General features: G+C 42.6%; 1 protein-coding gene across 1 annotated transcript in view; it reads left to right on the top strand.

The window, feature by feature from the left end:
* Positions 1-48: 48 nt before the first annotated feature.
* PAPPA (pappalysin 1) overlaps positions 49-14,937 on the top strand; it is a 306,500-nt gene continuing 291,611 nt past the window's right edge. Inside the window, exon 1 of the mRNA XM_069073822.1 lies at positions 49-1,456. Coding sequence (XP_068929923.1) covers positions 1,060-1,456 — 397 coding nt within the window. The 5' untranslated portion in view covers positions 49-1,059. The remainder of the gene's footprint in view (positions 1,457-14,937) is intronic.

Genomic DNA, 14,937 nt, shown 5'->3' with positions numbered 1-14,937 from the left:
GGGGCAGTCTTCATCCTTGAATAACTTTAAGGAAATAATAAGAGGGAGAGAGAGAGAGAGAGAGAGAGAGAGAGAGCAATTTAAAAAAAAATCTGAGAATCAAGTTTCAGGACTCTTTATGTGCTGTGCAGCAAAGGATGAGGTTTACCAGCAAAGTGCAAAGGGGATCTTGAGAGAAGAAATAGATTTTTTTTTCTTTTGCCAGGAAAAAAAAAAAAAAAGGAATGTGTGTTTTGAACTGGATTAAGAAGGAAAGCTGGGGAGACTGCAAAGGGGTGTGTGTGCAGAATTTCATTAAATTGTTACCTTAACATTGTCTTCTTTAAAAAAAAAAAAAAAAAGAGGGGGAGGGAAGGGGAGGGAGAGGAGAAAAAGAAGAAAAACATAGCCAAAGTGGTGGAAGGCTGTGCAGCTATCTGCTTCTTCCAACTGATTGATTAGTCATGAATCCCGCAGTTTTAATAGGGAATCATTCAATTGGGAAGGTGGACCGCCCTTGAGTAGATTAGCATATTCTTGTTTACTCGTCTTCTGAGGGGCTTTTTTTTCCCTCTTTTCTTTCATTTTGTGAAGAAGGAGGGAGGGGGGCTGGGGGAAGAAGGGGGCTGTGGCTTGTGTTATAAAGGAAGCAAAAAAAATAAATAAATTAGAGCATCTTTTTGGGGGGAGGGAATTCAGTGTATCCGAGTCTTGGGGACGCTGCTTTTTTTTTTTTGAGGGAGAAATAATATCAAATCAAATCAAATCAAATCAAATAAAGGCAAAGAAACCCCATCAGAGAAATAGAAAAGAAGGCATCCCAGCTGTGGAAAAAAAAAATAAGGCAGATAAAGGAGGGAAGAAAAAATTGCAAACCAGGAGGAGTTTGATTGTATTTTTAAAAGGGAGGGGGGATAGACACCTTTAGAAAGGAAGAAAGAAAGAAATAAAAGACAAGTTAAAGGAGGACCAAATACCCAAGAAGGGTGAAAGAAGAAGAGAAGAAAGTCGAGGCGAGGAGGAGTCCAAAGCTGGCAGGTCGGAAGGATTTGCAGGGGAGAAGGGGGGGGAATATTGGAAATGCAGCTCTGGAGTTTGGTGCTGACTTTGGGGCTTCTCTGTGGAGCTCTGGCCAGCGGAGCCGAGTGTGGGATGGACGAACGCTCACGCAGGGCTAGAAGGGACACGCGGCCGAGCCGCCACCTCCACTCGGCCGCTCCCGGCACCTGTGCCACCAGGTTAGCCCGCGGCCGGCACTCGCCCTCCGGCTGGGAACCTCTCCGTGCCCCCCGCAGGCGGCAGCAACGGGAGGTGAAGGGCGAAGAGGACTCTCTCATCCCGAGCCGGGCGCTCTATTTCAGCGGACAAGGCGATCAGCTGAGGCTGAAAGCGGATATCGAGCTGCCCCGGGATGCGTTCACGCTGCAAGTGTGGCTTCGAGCCGAGGGAGGACAGAGGTCCCCGGCTGTCATTGCAGGTAGGTGGCCCGGCTGCCGCTGCCCCGTCCTCTTTCCTCCGGGCGGCGGACCTCGGGGCGCGCGCGCGTCTCTATATGTGTGTATGTGTGTGTATGTATTTGTGTGTACGTGTGTGCGCGCGCGCGTGTGTGTGTGTGTGTGTGTTTGCTGGGGGAGGGAGAGGAGAAAGAGGCAGAAAATCTCCTATAGCTTGTGCACATGGGAGTGTGTGAGAGTGTGTGTGTTTCCCGGGAACTGCGTGCGTGTCTTTGTGTGTCCGTGCGTCGGCCTCGCTCGGTGTGTCAGGCTTTTGCACTGGGATCCCTTAGGGATAACCGGACAGGTCCTTTGTTTGTTTGTTTATTTGTTTGTTTTAAAGAAAACCTAAAAGTATTTAAATGCCCGGCTTTCCTCTAAAGCCTCCTTTTGTCCGCGAGAAGAGCTGTTCCCCAAAGTGTTTTTAGAAGATTAAATGGCAGGACCGAAACTAGCTCTTTGGCAGTCACCTATTTGGATCCAGGGATAAACTACCCTCGGAAGCTGCCTGGGGGGGCGTGTGTGTGTGCGTGCCTGCCCGCGCGCGTGCGGGTGGTGGCGTGGTTTTGATTGTTTCCCACTTTTTATTGGGGTATCCCCCTTTATTTCAGCCCCATTACCCCCTCGAGACTGACAGGGGTGGAGGCTGTGCTTTCTAAAGAGCTATAAAGGAATATGTTATTTTGAGGACGTAGTAGCCCAATTAGCGGGGAGTCGCTTTGCCTTCGGCCGCGCTGAAACACTCCCCCTTGGAAACATGACTGTAGCGCTTGGCTGGCGTCCTATATTTCCCCCTTTAAAAATCACAAGTCGAATGCAAATTGATTGAGGGTCAACTTGCTCTACGAAAACCCTTCGGAACTAAGGCTGCTGGAGTCTGACAATACTGACAGATATTGCACTTTCTTATTTGCATTTTATGATCTCGTAATGATTTTGAATATTCTGCCGACCTCTGTCCCCCTTTACATGCCCCCCCCGCCCCCCAACCTTCTGTAGCTATGGAGTTCTAGTGAAATTGGACACTTCGGGAGGGTTAGAAACCCTAAAGTAGCTTATAAAAAGCATTACCATCCATCTTTTCTCTAAATGAACCTGTGGAAGTGCCCTTAATAAAACTGGGAGGGGGGAAGGAGGGTGGGGAAGAGGAAGGGAGGGGAGAGCCTTCAGTCCTCAGGCTAGGAGAATCCCTAATACCAAGAAAGAACTTTCCCCCGTCCCGGGATGCCTTAAAGAGATAGCAAGGGGTTCCTCGTTCTCTTCTGGGATAGTCGTTTACACTTTGCAAACAAATGGATACTTTGATTCTCTTCGCCCCCCTCCCCCGCCCCCCGCCCTTCTTGAGGGGAGGGAAAGAGAAAAAGGCATCATCGTTCCTGTCAGTGAGTATGGTATCCAGTGATTTCCTCCCTCTTAAGTCATTTTCGGCTTCGAAAATATTTCGGCTCCTCTTGTCACGTTTTCATCTTGGTCCCATTCTCTTTTTCTCCCTGGCTTTTTTGACCTGAGTCAAAAAACCAGGGTTCGAGTGCTTTTCTACCAACGTCTTAACTGTGTGACCTTGGGCAAGTCATTTTCCTTCTCTCTGAGTATCATTTTCTTCAGCTTTAAAGTTTTGGACTAGAGGACCTCTAAGGTTCCTTATAGCTACAAATCCTGATACTAAGTTTGCTGCTTTTTCCATTTCTTTCCCTCCCCACCCCCTACCCTCTACCTCCAAAGAGCTCTTCTTTCTCTAGGGGGAAAAAAACCCAACCCAAAACAAAACACTACCATCAAAGCAAATGAGTTACTTTCCCCCATGTCTGGCATCTGTTGTGCTCTTTCTGAAGGCTGTCTCTGAAAGAACTCAGGCAAAGTTTATCTATGAATGGGGATCCCAGTCCCCTCACTTTCAGCCAAAGTTGGGAGGACACAGCCGGGATGAGTAATCTCGGGCTGCACAGAGGTTATTAGCAATAATAATACTATTTATGGAGTGCTGTATGTTTGCATAACTTTTACAAACATATAAAAGACACAAAGACCCTGGCTCAAAGGATCTTAAAATATTAGGTCTTCTTATTCCCAATCTATACTTGCACTACCATAGCTTTCCCTCTGGTGAAGAAAGACAGAGAACAGGTTTAGACAGATATCATCAATGAAAACGCATAGTAAATGTATTTTTTTTTTTAATACGACACCTGGCGTGCCACATGAGTCTGTTTTACAAGTATCTGTAATTCAGACAAGGGACCTCTCTTCACACACACTCTCTCTCATGAACCAAGATTGTTGCAGTAAAATACTTTAATTGGATGGGGGAGGTTAGGTTATTGCTTGTATAAAATACCTGGCCCATTTTATGTGTGGAAATCACATTCCTCTCAAAAAGCAGTGCTGTCCCGTAGCACCAGAAAGCCTGGAGCTTTCCTCTAGAGGATTCTGGTGATTTTTTTCCCCTTCCCCAGCTGAAGACAAGCCAGATTTGGCTGTGTGTAAACACCTGGAATGAAGCCAGAGAAAGACTCATTCTGAGTGTCCTCCACACAGTACAGCCTCTTGGACTGAGGAGAACCTGCTCCTTTCCTTGAATTAAAAAAACAAACAAACACAGAGGTCCCTGGCAGACAGACTTGAGGCTCTCTCTGTCTCATAAGTTTGGGATTGGATCGTAATGGCTGATGTGCATTGTCTTTTTTTTTTAAACTAAAGCTCTTAGGATCAGTACTTTCCCTGCACACCCACCCCCACCTAAACCTGAATATCTCAGTGAACACTGTCCTGTTACTGACCACCTGCCTAGAGGAACCATAGAATCCCTTTTGAATGTATAGAGCAGAGGGTGTTGTTTCTTTAAGTTATTACAAGCCAGGAATCCCAGGTTACCAGTCTCCAGAGAGAGGTGCCCAGCAGGGACTGCGCTGCTATTTCAGGCAAAGAGTTTCTGTTTTGCTGTCAGGCCAAACTTCCTTACATCACCCTCTGCTGCAGGATTCAATTTGGTTTCGTAAAGGGCTAATTTTACAGCACTGTTAACCAGGTTCGTCATGGGGTTGGGCCAGATCTCTCTTCCCTGTAGGCGGGCCCAGGGTCGTGTGTGTGTGTGTGTGTGTGTGTGTGTGTGTGTGTGTTCAGGCGAGCATGAGCAGGGATGCTGTCCCTTCGAAGACTTTCCTACCATTCTGAAAAGTAGAGCAAGGGAGAAAAAAAGATTATACTTTTGTATCTGACCTTCAGAGCAGGCACAGGCCTCTTCAAATGAAGGCAGAGTAGAGTTTTGTCTGTGCCAAGGCAAAGCCAGGCCTAGAAAGGTGGCCACTTATGCTTGAGCAAGGCTTCCCACCAATGCTACAAGGCTCCTTTACACACACCTCATCACCTCTCACCCCACACCATCTTTTAACTACCACCACCCAGGCAGACCAAGCCTTCCAGAGAACCTACTGTGAGTCTTTTCTAGGGGAGAGATGGTTTCTGACACTGCCTCTGCCTTTTGGTGGGACTTCACGATCCTCACTCCACCCCCATGGTGTCCCTCCAGTTAGCACAACAATAAGGCCAATTTGCTTGTGCCAGCGGGGGGGCCAGGGCAGTTAATCTGGTTAAAGTTTCTTAGTATCAGGGAGATAAAATGAAATGTGGACCTGGCTGGTAATAAGGATTTTTCTATTTGGAAAGAGAAAGCAGTTTGACCCTGCAGTTCCTTGCTTTTTACACAAACTCAGTCCATAAATTTATTTGTAGATATGTCTATGGTTCCTTCAGGTTGTTGATGGAGGCAGGACAAGAGTCCTGAAGAAATTGACTTAAGTACTTTGTAAGGCGCATAGTGGGGCATTTTCTCCATTTTATAGGAGGAGACTGAGGCAGAGAAAGAGTAAGTGATTTATGCCTGTTTATTCAGTCGATCATTTTTTCAACAAATATTTAAATACCCACTTTGTGTGGTGTATTATGATCAGCACTTACCAGTGCAGGTACATAGTAGGCATTTAAGAAATACTTGCTGACTGGCTGCACCAAGTTTGAAAATTATTCTTTAGTTTTGTACTTTTGGATTTTAGTAACTATTTAATTTACAATAATTCTGTGAACTACTTTCACAAGTGGTTTTGGTCTTGAGGCATTTCAGCCCAGCGGTGTCTGACTCTTTGAGAACCCATTTGGGCCCAAAGCTTCTCACAACTTTTACTTGGCAGAGCTGTTACATTAATCCACATCCTTGGATTTTAAATCCAGTATTTTTTTCATTGTGTCTATATTTGGATCCTGCCCCTGTGACCTTAGACAAGTATCTTTAAATCTTTGGGACTTAGATTAGGAAAAGATGGGGTCTGGAATAGTGACTTCACTGACATAGAGAATTCCCAGGTAAGACATCACCTCTGCAAATTTACAGTCTAGAGAGACTTCCTCTGGGTCCCACAGCCTGTATTTTTTCAGAGCTGGGGCTTGAATACAGATCTTCCTGTATCCAAAGATAGATTTCTATATACCATGCCATGTTGCCTTTCTGACATCCTCTTAATTGTTTATAAAATAAAGGATTTGTACTATTTGATTAAGCTTTATGATTCTTAAACTGTTATTAGATTCTTTTTGGAAATAGAGATTACCCACCACCCACACATCCTCTTTTACCTGCCCTCCTTACAACTGCAGTCCTTCTTTGTAATTTCTTTCTTCTCTGTGGATTCCTACAGTTCAAATAGGATGAAGAATTTGAACTGATAAAGTTGGAATTTCCTAATTTGACCCACTTTTCCTTCCCAGTTCAGTTCTTTTGACCTGCTTAAACAATGAACAAACAAAAAAAACCTACAATACACTGCTGCTCAACATTCATTCAACAAACATTTATTAAATACTTACTGAATGCAGGGCTCTGTGTCCCCCATGATAGGGGAAGTACAAAGTTGCAATGAAACAAGGTCCTGGCGCCCCAGGAATTTGCAGTCTTACAGTGGGACAGGACAGCAACACAGAAAACTCAAGATAAAAATTTTAGATTCTAAGTGCCAAACAGAGCACTTTAAGTTGAAGGGGGAGGTTCCTTCTTAAACATTTTGTGTTTTGGGGGATTTCATTGTTATGTCTCTTAAGAGATCAGGTATAAACCCAAAGCAACTGGACGGTGGTGCATGTTCACCACTCCATCTCACCCTTGACCTAGAGGGACCACCCTGGACAGTGAGAGTTGGGGGAGGGCCTCAGGGGGCATTGAGGCCTCTGCCCTCTAAGCTGAGCCTGTGAATAAGAGAGCCAATTAGTACTGGGGTGAGGGGAGTGTGTGTGAGGAGAGGGAGTGGCTTGACTGTGAGGAAAAGTTCCTTCCTCTCCCCCCCTTTCTCTTAAGTCTCCTCTCCACCCGCTACCCCCACCTTCCCAACTCCCCTGAGAATGGGAAACGAAACCCCTAACTCCCTTTGGTCCAGGTCACTGAACCATCTGTCAGACACCTTGTCATTTGTGACATGTCTCTGTGTGAGTGATTTCTACGCTTCCTTTCAGAACCCCCTTGGTCTCCTTCTGCATTGCTTGGCCCTTGAACCACCATTCAGTTAGGATGAATGAATGGGATGGAGTCTATTGGTATCTGGGTTGTTTTGTTGGACTGTCTTTTATCCAAAGGAAAGCAGGGGTGGCCTTGTACCTAAATGACCTAGTCAGGCAACCCTATAGTTTGGTTTGAGGGTCCCTAGGAAGGTCTCTTTCCCCACCCAGGTAACCTCTGGCTTGAAATTTTACTCTTGGAAATTCATTCCTTCTCCCTGAGGCTCTCTTTTAAAATGCAAATCTTTCTGAAAGGGGTCTTTGGATTTCGGACTAGAAGTGACCTTCCAGATTGTCTAAACCAATCTAAATATATGGAGGCCGAGTCCCAGAGAGGGGAAGTTACTTCCCTGAGGTCACACAGGTAGTAAGTAACAGGAACTGGTATTCCAACTTTCTGTCTTCTAATACAAATTTTCTGCCCTCTCTCATGTCACTAACACATGAATTAGCTTACTTGTTGCTTTGAGAAAGTAATACGAATTCAAGAACATTAGGGGCTTTGAAGGAGGATAGAAGATGATGAAAGGGAACCAAAAGATAATAGGAAGAATTCTGGAGAAACTGAAACTACAATAACACAATATACAGCAGAATGTATTCTAGGCTGGATATCAGGACCCCAGGTTTTACCCTAGCTCTGCCATTAATTTACGCTATAACTTTGGGCAAGTAACTTTTTTTTTTTTTGAGTCTCTGTTTCCTTCTATGTAAATGGGGGGACTTGGACTATGGCTCTAACATGATTTTCTTAGGTCTCTTACAACTTGAATATTCAGTGTTCTAAAAGCCCTTCCATCTCAACTTTCTACATTCCAGAGCCCCTTCTAGGTGTGACATTCTGTGTTCAAAACCCTGTTTCTTCTGGTTTTGATGTTTTCTAGACTCTTATAAATTTCTATACTCATATTAAAGTGCTTTCCAGGTCTAACATTTTATGCTTCCTATGATTTCACCATTTTGCCCAAGGCCTCCTTTTCCTAAGCCCTGTCCTCATTCCCTATCCTTCCATTGTGTATCTAATGTTTTAAGACTACATAAGTGCTTTCCCTGTGTAATGAAACTCCCAATATAGTAATGCAACTCCTGTTCCATCAGATATTTCATCATATCCTTGTGTGAAGAAGGTAATACACCTGTCATTAACCAAACACTGACCCTAGAGTCTAAGGATTTGAGTTCAAATCCTGGCTTTGCTACTGACTTGTTGAATGACTTTGGGCCAGTTGTTTAATCTCACTAGCCCTCAGTTTCAGTATGTGTGGGGGGAGATTTGGGGGAGGGAGTAAGGGCTGGGGGTTGGATTAGATTAAATGATCTCTCAGGCTCCATACAGATTCTAAACCTTACCATACTTATTTTAGAGATAGGGAGACTTAGGTTAATAGAGGGTGAAGTAAATTGTCTACATCTATGTCAGATTTTATCCCAAGCCTTCGGATCCAAGTCTGGGACTGTTTCCATTTGACCACACCTCCTAGGAAAATAGATCATGTCTTACTTGGAAACTGTGCCCATTTCAAGTGCTTGCCCCCAAGCTTTGAAACAGTTTTCTCACTGCCAACTACAGGTTTTCCCCATCTCTTCCATCATTGCTAATGAGTACTGTGTATTTTATTGTATTTTTGTTTGGAGAACTGTTTCTAAGCACATGGTGGGAAAAAAAACAACAACAACAAAAAAAAACCCCAAACAACAATTGGATGGTTCAGGCTGAGGTAACTTAGTGCTGAGATGGAAGTTTTGAGGTTGCTTATTGCCTTTTCGCACAGGATTAGAGTGCTGGGACTAGGAATCAGAAGGCTTGGGTTCTAGGCCTATCTTGGCTATTTGAGCAAATTGCTTTGCTTACCTATCTTGGCCTCAATTTCCTCATCTATAAAATTGGGGTTCAACTCAATGATTTCTAAGGTCCTTTTCAGTTCTGAATCTTGTGAGCCTATGATTGCTTGCGGGGGGGGGGGGGTAGACCCTTGCTGTGGACATTAATTACAAAATTTGAAATAGAGATCCCTGAGTAAAAGGCACCAAAGTAGTCCCAGAGGGGTACTTCCTGTGGCACTCTCTATCCATCATTCATTTTGCTAAGCCCTTGATCCCGAAAATCCCAATAGTCCCTAATTAAACAAAACCTACTCTAGCCAGATCCCAGTCTCCCCTCAAACACCCCCCAGCCTGCTGCTTGAGCCTTTGATATCATTCTAATAGGGTAGTTTCACAGATTAAAATGTTTAAACTGTTTCTGCCATCTGGGGTCATCTTTCCCTCCATTTTAGCCTGCCTTCTGCCGGAAATCTCCAGCCAAGGGGATATTTTCCATTAATACCTGCTCATCTACCATCCCTGGAATATCTCTCCAACTCTCTCTCTTGCATGCATGCACAATTCCCAAGGCCCTTTGATTTTTCTCAGATCAATAGAGCATTTAAACTCCAATCATAAAGAAAAGAAAGGGTGTTTATTCTCCTAAATTGTTTGACAGGAATGCAGACGCCTGCAAAAGGGGAAGGGGGTGGGGGTGGGGGGAGGGCAGTGTGGTCCACTCCTTGTTTACAAGGAGTTTGCCATTCAAGTTTCTGGAAGTCTAGAGTTCTGGAACTCCATTGAGAAGGCAGGTAGGAAAGAAATTTGGGGTGGTATGTGTGTTTGTGGGTGTGAATACGTGTGTGTATGTGTGTTCACTTTTGAGGGGTAGAGGAGGTAAGGAAGGCTGATGAAAAAGTAGAAAACAGGAGAGAGTGTGAGAATAGAAAATTAGGGAAGAATTTTCCCCGACTTGGATTGTTTTCATTCAAATTCAAGACTTGTTTCAGTCTCATCTCTTCATATCTTTTCCATCCCAGTTAGAGGGGGGAAAAACAATTTATTTTGCACACACAGATCTCCTGTTTCTTCTGCAGCAGATGATAGGACACCTTTACTTTCCTCCCTCGTTTTTCTTCTCCTCATCTTATCAGTTGCTGATTTGAGCCTCCTTGGTGCTTTGCAGGCCTATCTGCTCTTCTGGTATCCCCTCATTTCCCTCTTTACTGGTTAAAGGGCCTTTCAGTCTATTTCCCTTTGGTCTGGCAAGCCTTATAGCGACCCCTGTGACCTCAAGATCTCAGATCTTCTATTCATTGGCCACCCTTTGAGGAGAATGAGCCTTCTTCCTTAGAAGTGCTGGGATCAGCTCCCCTGGATGAAGGCATAATTAGCAGATCCTTTGGGAAAGTCGTCTTTGTGGATAGTCTTGGCATGCATTGTTTTTGACATAGAAAGGGCTATCAAAGGGAGCTACTGATTCATGGCTCTGAGTATATGTGTAAAGTGTAACTGTAAAGTTAGGCAGCTGATTAACACACATCCTGGAACTCACATGTCAAAGTGACTGCTGTCCCTTTCAAGACAGAATCATGGAATTTTAGAACAAAAAGGAACTGAGCCTCAGTGGTGGTGGGGAAAGAACAATGGACCTCAAATCAAAGAATTTCTGTGTCTGCTACTTAGTCCTTATGTGACTGGGTAAATTGCTAAACCTCTTTGGGACTCAGTTTTCCTATTCTGTAGAATGAAAAGTTTGGATCAATCTCTTCAAGTCCCTTTCAGCTTTAAATTCTGTGAGATCATCCAATCCAACCACTTAATTTTATTGATTAAAAAAAAAAGAGAGAGATATATACATTGGAAGATATAGTGATATAGCAGTATCTATAATATGTAGTGATATAGAGGTATGTCTTTTTCTATATAAGGGATATCTATATGAATATCTCTTATCTACATGTAGTATCTTTATCTATGTAGAGATATATAAATATATCTCTATAGATATATCACTATATAGAAATCTCTATATACATATATTCTGTATTTATACTCTAGAGATATCTGTACCTAGAGATCAATGCTGTATCTCCACATATATATGTATACGTGTATATGTGAACAGTATATCTCTATATATGTGTGTGTATGCATAAATTTTAGTCTTTAAGCTTTAATAGCTTACAACTAATCTAAGACTTTTGTGAAAATCTGTAGTGTGCTTTAAAGTTAACAAGTGCTTGACATATGGTATCTCATTTGAAATTTACTTATAATTTATAAACACGCATGTATACTCGAACACACATATACACACACACACACACATAGAATAAGTATGGTTGATAAGTAAAAGAAATACTTTTGATTGATTGCTTCAGTATATACAGGCTTGCTCATATATCTCAGTGTGGACTTTTATGAATATGAGACAGAGGGATTGTGAAATTCAAAACACTCAGCAAAATAAGGAATGGTTTGTTTGGGAATGGCAAGATGTGGAATGAAGTTGACAGGCCTAGACTCAAAGCCTGGTAGAGCTGGAAATGACCTTGGAACGTCAATTGTTAAAACATAGAACTTAGAATGTTACAGCTGTAAAGCAACTTGGAGCACAAAATGTTATAAAATATCCTAGAATATTGAAACTGAAATGGCCTAAAAACCATAGGATCTTAGATTTAGAGCAGGAAGGGGCCTTAGATACCATCTTGCTCAACTCCATTATTTTATTTGTATTATTTTTTTTTTTGAGGGCAGTTGGGTTTTAAGTAACTTGCCCAAGGTCACATGGCTAGGTTTTTTGTTTGTGTGTGTTGTGTCTGAGGCATCTGAACTCAGGTCCTCCCGACTCCAGGGCCAGCACTCTACTCACTGCACCACCTAGCCACCCCTCAACTCCATTATTTTACAAATGAGGAACCTAAAACCCAGATAGGTTAAGAACCTTGACCAAAGTCACATAGGCACTAAGTTACAAAAGCAGTATTGGAAATCCAGACCTTCTGGCTTTAGTCAGTGTAATGACCTAGGTTAACCCCCTTATCTTCCAGAGGTGATAGTAATCTAGGGAATTGAAGTGATTTTTCCTAGGATCATCTGGTTAGGAAATAACAGTGCTGTTATCCAAGCAATGAACTCCTGATTTCAAGTTCAATGCTTTTAATACTATTATCTTACTGGGATATAGGTGGGGGAAATTATAGCTGAGGAATCATGAAAGCAAATATATTTTATACTGTGCTTCTTGAAATGTGTCTTTCTCTGAAAGTGTAAGCTTGTCTAAGCTACCTGTAAAAATCTGTTTTTCTTTCTGTTGTAGTATAATTATCCAATTTATATTTTCATTGTTTGTTTAAGGGATTTTTCCCATATGCTTTTCTCTTATCCTTCCCTTTAGTCTTCCAGCTTCCTTTCTTATTTTTTTCCCTCCTTTTCTCATAGTCTCTCCTGAGCACCAGTCTGGAATCACCGAGCTACCTCTACGATATCTCAAAATGGATGGATGCCCCATAAGTAGCTCAAACTCAACATATCCAAAACAGAAGTCATTATCTTTCAGCTAAATACTCTCTCCTTTCCTAAACTTCACCAATATTGACAGAGGTACTGTGATCCTCAAAGTCACTTAGGCCTGTATCCTTGGTATCTTCCTCAACCTCTCACTTAAGCTCAACTCACACATCTAATCTGTTGCCAAATCTTGTCATTACCTTCATAACATAGCTTGTATGTCCTCTTCTGTCCTTTGTCATGGCTACCTGTCCCTCAGTGAATGTCCTCATCAGCTCATGCTTGAACTGTTGTAGAAACTTTCTGGCTGTTTTTCCTGCTTCAAGTCTCCCCTGACTCCAGTCCATTCTACATTCAGGTGTTTCCTAAATCGAAAGTTCTGACTATGTCACCCTTCTACTTAATAAATTTCAGTGGCTCCCTATTACCTGTAAAATCAAATATAAAATCATCTTTTTGTCTCTTAAAGCCCTTGCAACATGTCCCCTACCTAATTTTCTAGGCTTCTTACTCTATTCCCCTTCAAGTACTCTGCTGGGCCATCTTCAGTCATCCTGATCTATATCTGGCCACTGGACCTAGGTGACTGGAAGAGAAAGTGAGACTGAAGACCTTGCACTTAAATCCAATTCACTTGCAAGTCTTGGCATCATCTTCCTGATGTCATGGTCCTCTTCAGGAAAAAAGGACAAACCACACAATTAAGCACTCTGGGACTAGCAGTATTCACCTTCTTGTAGTTCCTTGAAGAGAACATTCCATCTTGTGTTTGCATTTCTGTGCTTTTTTGCTTATCATCTCTTGTGCTTACAATGATCTTCCTCCTTATCTCCACCTCCTGATTTCCCTGGTTTAATTCAAGTCCCAGTTTAGATCCCCACCTTTATAAAAGACCTTTCTTAACCTAATCCCTCCATCTACACTACTATTGCTATCCTTGTCAGGTCATCTACCACTTATAGTTCATATATTATATATAGTTGTGTTTTGTTTTCCCCGATAGAATATGGATTCCTTGATGGTTTTTTTTTTTTTTGCCATTCTTTGTATCTCTATCACTTAGTGTGTGTGGTACATAGGTACTTAATAAATGCTTGTTGACTTCCTGACCTAATTCTTTCACCAGAGACTTACTGTCCTCAAGAAATGCCTAGAAGAACAACTCTTCCCTACATTTCCCTAAAAAGGGCTAGGATGCTAAAGTATTTAACATAGGAAAGTAGATCTCGACTCCTTATTGGGTTAATATTATCTGTAGTTTCTGGTGGTGGAGTGAATGGAGTACTGAGATGAGATTCAGGGGCTCATCTTCATGGCATCTTCATAGGATCTCAGAGTCCATTTAGGTAAACTAATTCTTTTATTTTACAACTAAGGCCAAAAGAGATTGAGTGACCAGCTCTGAAATAACACAGATTTGGAAGAATCAACATCCCATAGAAATCAGGTCTCACAATTACCAAGTTCACTGCCCTTTGCTCTTAATGCCGTCTCATTCTTGCCACAAACTGGCTATATGACCTTGAGCAAGTTACTTCATTTCTCCAAGACCTTGGTCTTCCCATCTGTATAATAGAGTTCACAGATTCACAGAATATAAGGTTCAACCCCCCCCCCAACATTAACGGTCATCTCCACCACTCTAATTTTAGCACCAAAACAACCGAGGCTCAGAAAGTTAGACTGATTTGCCTATAGTCACAACTAAGTGGCAATGCATAGAGTAGGACCCAAGTCTCCTGCCTCCCAGTCCAGGACTTTTTGTGCTGAAATGGGCTACCTAGTTTGCTAGGCCGTTGTGAGGTTTAAATGAGATGAGAGGTTTAAAAATGTTTTGAGATCATTAAAATGCTGTGTGCAGCCAATATTATTATTTTTATCCCATGAAGCACTCTAAGGCCTGTGTATGGAGAACACGAGTGCTCATTGTACTAGACTTACTCATTAGATCAATAAAAAGGTCAGTGACTGCCTAAGCACCATCAACGTGGTGCCTTGTTCATTCTTTAAAGAAACAGTGTTCCCGAAATCACTATTGGCCCCTGATCTAGGGCATTTTTTTTTTTAAAGTAAACGAGCTATAGGATAAAACAGTGCAATTGGTGAAAGAAGCAAGTTTATCAGTGGGTCAGCAAAGGAAAATTCTTATGAAGTGGCTCAGTTCACAATTTTCTGAAGGACTAAGTAGTCTGATGACTTTGTGATGTGTGTGTGTGTGTGTGTGTGTGTGTGTGTTTGGGGTTGGGGGGGGAATATCATGGGAAGCTCTCAGTGTAGGGTTGTTTAGGTTGCTAAAGCATTTTCTACATGTACCTATCATATTCCCACTAGCCTTGTTAAAACAAGCATATTCATTGAATACAGTACTGCCTTTGTGTTCTCAGCAACAAACACATACTTGGGAGCCTACTGGACACAACCTGCCTGCTTGCCTCTCTCTCTCTCTCTCTCTCTCTCTCTCTCTCTCTCTCTCTCTCTCTCTCCCCCCCCCCTCCTTCTCTCTCTCAGCTTCTCTATCTTATCCTTCTCTCACTCCCTTTCTATATATGTCTCTGTTTTCTCTCTCTCCCTCCTTTCCATCTCCCTGTTTCTTTCTGTCTCCCTTCTT

Source organism: Petaurus breviceps, unplaced genomic scaffold (genome assembly GCF_028583685.1).
Source record: "Petaurus breviceps papuanus isolate PSGF00001 unplaced genomic scaffold, PetGlider_PUasm1.0 90879, whole genome shotgun sequence".
In the NCBI taxonomy this organism is placed as follows: domain Eukaryota; kingdom Metazoa; phylum Chordata; class Mammalia; order Diprotodontia; family Petauridae; genus Petaurus; species Petaurus breviceps.
This window is presented reverse-complemented; position numbering and strand designations above follow the sequence as displayed.